This window comes from Coffea arabica, chromosome 2c (genome assembly GCF_036785885.1).
Source record: "Coffea arabica cultivar ET-39 chromosome 2c, Coffea Arabica ET-39 HiFi, whole genome shotgun sequence".
Lineage (NCBI taxonomy): Eukaryota > Viridiplantae > Streptophyta > Magnoliopsida > Gentianales > Rubiaceae > Coffea > Coffea arabica.
Window position 1 is genome coordinate 10844831 of NC_092312.1, and position 6171 is coordinate 10851001.

General features: G+C 37.2%; 1 protein-coding gene across 1 annotated transcript; it reads right to left on the reverse strand.

Moving 5' to 3' along the window:
* Positions 1-235: 235 nt before the first annotated feature.
* LOC140035026 (external alternative NAD(P)H-ubiquinone oxidoreductase B2, mitochondrial-like) lies at positions 236-5863 on the reverse strand. The gene is made up of 10 exons (XM_072074312.1): positions 5775-5863; positions 4575-4857; positions 4068-4274; positions 3518-3768; positions 2446-2665; positions 2201-2305; positions 1428-1700; positions 1223-1344; positions 755-874; positions 236-625 (listed from the first exon to the last, which is right to left on the reverse strand). The coding sequence occupies exons 1-10, from the start codon at positions 5861-5863 to the stop codon at positions 538-540; spliced, it is 1758 nt and encodes a 585-aa protein (XP_071930413.1). The 3' UTR covers positions 236-537.
* Between the last annotated feature and the right edge of the window lie 308 nt (positions 5864-6171).

The window sequence follows — 6171 nt, forward strand, 5'->3', positions numbered from 1 at the left end:
GAGAAATGACTCGTTCATTTTTGCCCCATTCTATAATCGCAGCCTTCTCTTATCTTTATTGTTTATGGTCATTTGAATTCTCCTGCAGGTAATCTCAACATGTATCTACAAGTCTCTTAAAAGTCAAATAGCCAAAAAAAAAAAAAAGAAAAGAAAAGAGAGACGACCTGGACTTGGAAAAGCAACGCATCATGCACGCATCGAGTATAATAAGCAAGCAAAAGCATGAAACCAATTAAATAGAAACAAGAACGCCGCTTAGTCAATATATCTCTTGGTAAAAACACCCGCTTTGTTGCCTTTTAGTTCCTCCCCTGCTTTTTGTAACAAACCAAGGAGATTATGTATCCCTATAAACCAACATGTAGATTTAACACCAAACTAGCTGCAAAATTGTGATCTCTAATGCCTTTGTTCCAAAACAATTGACACCAAGTTGCTTAAGACAATTGGGAGAAAAATTTGAGATGGATTAATAGCAAAATTTCCGTCAAAGCCCGTAGAATAAATGAAAGCAGAAAATGAAGCCTTGCTCCCTCAAAGGCTGCTGGAGTCCCTGCCAAAAATGAAACGCCTCATCCAATCTGATACAACCAATGCCCTTGTACGCCAACTGACTTGCTTGCTGACAATTCAAAGATAGTAGCCAAATGAATCATAAGTATAACAGTATATGGACATGTATCAATTGCAAGATCTTGCAAGTTCAAAGGACCTTATAGTAGATGAAATGAAGAGGAATTGAGTAGCAAACCTTGCATAAACTGAGTACCAGAGCCACTGGGTGCTTTGCCCAATTGAAACCCAATCTCCTGGAAGCTGGGCAGCTGTTTGTTCACCTCCTAAAGGAGCAAATTGTCCAAGATGCCGGTACCTGAAACAAGCATCAAAGTACATAGCACAAGTAAGAAAACTACAAGCTGCTCATGCAATAACCCTGCAACTTTTCAATAGATTTCTATCTTTGCCAACTCTACACAGACAAAGTTTTTTCTTCTGATCCAAGTATTCATTCTCATATGGTGTTTCTTAAGAATCTCTTATCATCTGGTAGAATAAACTGCCTCCAAACAAGCTAACATTCTCAAATTGCATCTGAAAAGAAGATTTTTTAATCTCCAACTTCATCTTATTCTCCAAATTGCATTAGTAGGTGTCAGGAGAGTGGAATTGTTAATGAGTGGGGATACAGAAGATATCTAACTAAAGGTTCCCCTGATACCTGAAAGGGCGAAAACGATGGCGTCCTTCTCCCCTGAACCTAAGAGGACCTTCTGGATTTGTCTCAACCTCCTTCATCCGATTAAAACAATTTGCAAGATAGACACCTTGCTGAGATGCAACCTGTAAAAATATCCTAAAAAAATATTGCTTCCTGTAACTCGCATGATACGATTGACCAAATTTGGACATCATAGTTAACAAACCTGGGCAGTTGCAGGAAGATTCTTCATCTGAGAATCAACTTGGGAGAGAGCCGATTTAAATTCTTCAATGTTCACCTCAACAGATTCTTTTACATCATCCCCTTTTGAATCTTTCAAAAGATCAACTAGACTATGCATCTGCTTATTTTTGAAATATAGTTCCAGCTGAGGATATCTCTCACATATGTCATCAAGGACCTCTTGAAATTCTTTGACTGTAAGAGTACCAGAGTTGTCCTTGTCTGCCTTTTGAAATATGGCTGCAATATCCTCCTGATGAATTGGCCAAAAGACAGTGATAGCAAATAGACTAAGAGAGTTCTCATCTATCTTTTAAAAATAGGTGAGACGTGGGCAGTTCTGCATGTAGACACTACTTTTGCAGTCATGATTTATGGAGAATCATGGTAAGACATATAAATACACAACAGATATCTGCACAATGAGTTTCAAGCTTTACAAAAACTGAAACAGGTACTACTGCCAAGACCAGAAATCAGCTGCTAAGGGTGGATGCACATTAATATTTTTCCTCTGCTCTCTTGTTGTGCATGGTTCAGTGTGTGCATCTTAATTTTCTTCCTTTGTCAACTCTTCACATAAGAATGGGACTACATGACTTTAAACAGCAAGAGAATGTAAATGGATGGTTATAGAATAGAAACTCTAGGTTTTTTGTCAACCACTAAAGTTGACACCAAAACAGTGCCAGAGACTAGGACAAAAGGGATTTTTTTTTTTTTTTCTGAAGTTTAGATGAATGTAAGATTTACCATGACTTTGCGTTGATTGATAGTGGCACAATCTCCTACTGCATATATGTTGTCACATCGTTCGACTCGCAGCCACTCATCAGTTGCTAAAACACGTCTATTACTCTGTAAACAATGAAATGGATCTTAATCCACAGATGTAATAATAAACCAATTATGTCTAGGCACCAATATTCTGCATAGATCTGCACAAAGTTGGCAAAATAAAGCTCAATCATATGGACACTGGTGTATAAAGAATATACCTGACCAATTTGCTTCATAAAATCCATTATGACAGGGCGTGTCCCAATCCCAGTTGACCAAACGATCATTCCATAAGGCATTGATGATATCTCCCCAGTTTTGATTTCCTTGGTGGAAATTTCCTTGTCAGATATATTGATAACCATTGACCCGGTCTTTAAATCAATCCCCTCTCTCTTAAATTTTTCTTCTGCAAAAGCTGTGATTCTTTTGTCAAACCTGCAAATCAGAAAGTTCTATTATATTAACACCAAAAGATACAACAAGACATGCCTAGAAGTCAGATCTGTACTATTCTTCCAAGCAGAGACGGCTTACTATGAAAGCAATTATCATCTAGGCAAAACACGAACAACTCTGTAGAGGAACATAAACAGCTTGCAGCATGTCGTGGAATGATGTTGACAATACGATTTATGTTAATAAATCTTACAAAAGCAACGTGGTACAGTTGCTCTATGTAATACAAGCGTTACTTGGGGTGTTTCTGGCCGTAAGGTCAACAGTTGTTCATCTTGCATTAGTGCACATTCAACAGTTGCGAATTTAATATGAGAATACTATTGATTCTAGGAATATGATTTTCTAAAAAGCAAAGAAAATTATGATTACCAAAAGGTAAAAGTCAGTATTCCAAACAACAGAGTAAAATGCATAATCCACAAATAAAAACTCTTAAAGAGATAATAGAGCATGAATTAAGGAGACAAAAAGAAGGTAGCATACACAGATGCAATTAAGGCATGGAAAGAAAGAATTACACATAGCTACAGCCAGAATTAACAAGGGCAGCATATGAAGATATGACAGGTCCCAATGAATAGAAACAATATTCACAGGTCCCAATGAAGATATGACAAGGGAACCATATTCACAGGATACTCAAGGACATTCGGTCAAGCAGAGTTTCATTATCATAACTTTGCGTTTCAGCTTAAAATTGTCAACCAATATATCGCACGGCTGCCTTTTGAGTTTTATCATGTTAACCTCTACACTAATCTTGCTACACTATTTTCTTCAGTATGAATCAAACATCCTAAAGAGAAGGAAGTGCAGAGAAGAAATTACATATTCAAAATATGATCTGTCGCCTCAAGAAGTGTTATCCGGACCAAATTCTTGATGTCAGGGTACAATTTGGCTAAATCTTCAGTCAAAAAATCATGGAGTTGTGCTGCAAACTCCACCCCTGTTGGGCCACCACCAACAACGACAAAATGAAGAATTTTCTTTCTCTCTTCATCACTGAGACTTGGCAGATCAGCTCTTTCAAAACAGTCAATGATGCTCTTACGAATCTTCTGAGCATCTTCCACCTCCTGCAAGGCGAGCATTTACAAGGAACAGTCAGCAGAGTACTTCTACACATATAGAAGACCCATTCAGTATCATATCATACCCTCAAACAGGGAAAAAAGAAAAAACTATTATCCACATGAAGAAGAACTAATGCATTTGCATTTCATGGATCACCAGAAAGTAAACTGAGATAGTTGAATTGATTTGGAAAACAAGAGTTCAGTGCAACTAGGTCCATTTTAACTCATTAATTAAGATGATTGAGTTCCAAGCAAGAACAAGTTGCCAAGGACATATAAGTAGACTTTTTGGAAGTTACCTTCAAGAAAAGAGTATTTTCAACCACTCCAGGAATGTTGAATGTATTTGAACGAGCTCCCACGCCAATCACAAGGTAGTCAAAGTCGACAACAAATTCTTCTTTCCCATTCAGATTTGCATTTGCATTAGATTGGCAGTAAACTTTCTTATTTGCAGCATCAATCTTAACACATTCAGCTTCTGAATACTGTATATCTACTTTTTTCTGCAATAGAAGACAGAAGCATTTTATCTGTGCATCTATAACTTCATAAAAGATTTTAACGACTGAACAAAATGGATGATTAAACTCTGGAACTGAAGAACTCCTTTTCTGGCCATTGCAACAAAATTTTGCATGATATATTTTGGAAAAATGCACTACCACCAGAAACGGACAAGAAATACTTAATAACCTAAACAGAAGCCAATAGCACTTGATAAGAGTAACTTTGAAGATCCTCATAACAAATAGTCAGCAGTAACTCAACCACCCAACAAATGTCTAATCAATCCCTACAGTTACCTTCCTAATAATGTTGCGAATTGGTTCAACAATGCTGCGAGGTTCCACGGTACCACTTGTAACACTTGGCAGCAAAGGAGTGAATGCAAAGTAATTACGTGGTGATATCACCTGGACGTCATATGAAGGATCCTTCAGATTTTTCAAAAAGCTTGTTCCAGCCCAACCAGTTCCAAGTACCACCACCTTCTTTTTCTTAATCTCGGGTTCAGCTGAATCAACAATATTAGAACTATTCTGTGGTGTTGCATCAGAATACGCAACAAGGCCACTGGTTCCACCACTGACAATTAAAGAGATATAGAGTTTAAGACAGTATCCAGTGAATCACGGTAGAGTAGTTCCCCCATGAAAGGAGCTATAGGAAAGAGGAACATGAAAGTTATGGGAAAAGGATCAGAAAACTGAATAGATTTTCACGTGTCGTTAACATTGGTGGATAGTGGATTTATGAGTTAGGAGCAACTTTTAGAATAATGAAATTTTCGTTTTTTCACTTTTTGGTAAACACGTAATATGTAAGCAAGAACCATTAGTTTCAACGTGAGCCTACAACAACACAACTAAGGCAGCTTTATACCATCATCAGTAGATGTTAAACAACTATTCATTTTCCAAGATCGAGCCTACATATCAACAACTAGTTCAATAAAGTACATAGAAGGGTGAATCTTTTGCTTATTGTGATGTCCACATAGACAACCACCAAATTTTGACTCAATCACAGCGAATATTAATGCAAAACCACTTTCTCGTAGCCTAGAATCACAACTTAAGAACCTAATTAACAATCATTATTAGCTCCTTAAGGACCATAGCAAATTTTCCACGCTAGCAGAGTGCATCTGAAATTCCAAATCCTAATTCACTTACTCCTAGAAAAGAGAACAGCTAAAACAGAGAAATTAATGTCAAACAACACAAGGAATCAAATGATTCACCTATCGTCATCATTTTCACTTCATTAGCTGCTTATACGCTCAAATGAACATGGAGAAATTCAGAAATCTTAAAACAAATCTTAACCCAAAAAAAAGGAGCGAAACTCAAACTCAACAGCCAAAACGAAGAATAACAAGTAAAAACTTAAAAAAAAAAAAATTTGAGAGAGAGAGACAACAAAACTACATGAATTATAAACCAAAAATATTCAGAAAGGAAAATGAAAAAAAAAAAGAAAAGAAAAGAGGAATGAAACACCTGAGGGCGACGACCAGCAGCAACTTAGAAGTGGAACGATTTTGACGGAAGGTTCTCGAAAATCTCTCCAAAAACGCCATTCCTTGCATTTTGATAATCTTCTCGCCGATCTCTCTTTCCTCTACTTGAAAGCAAGCGCTACCTACTTGAAAGGATTTTGACGGAAGGTTCTGTGACGTGAATGAAATTAGTTGAGTTTGAGAAGAGTTTTAGTTAACAGAGCCAATGAAATGAGGAAAGCATGTGAAGACGACGAAACCAAAATGAAAAGCCAAAGAGGCCTAACACTCCAAAGAGCTGGGAAATGGGAAAAGACAGCTGAAGAAGAAGAAGAAGAAAGTCCTACGGTGCTCCGCTGTATTCATGGCTCTTTTTTTTTCCCCTTTTTTTCAAAATT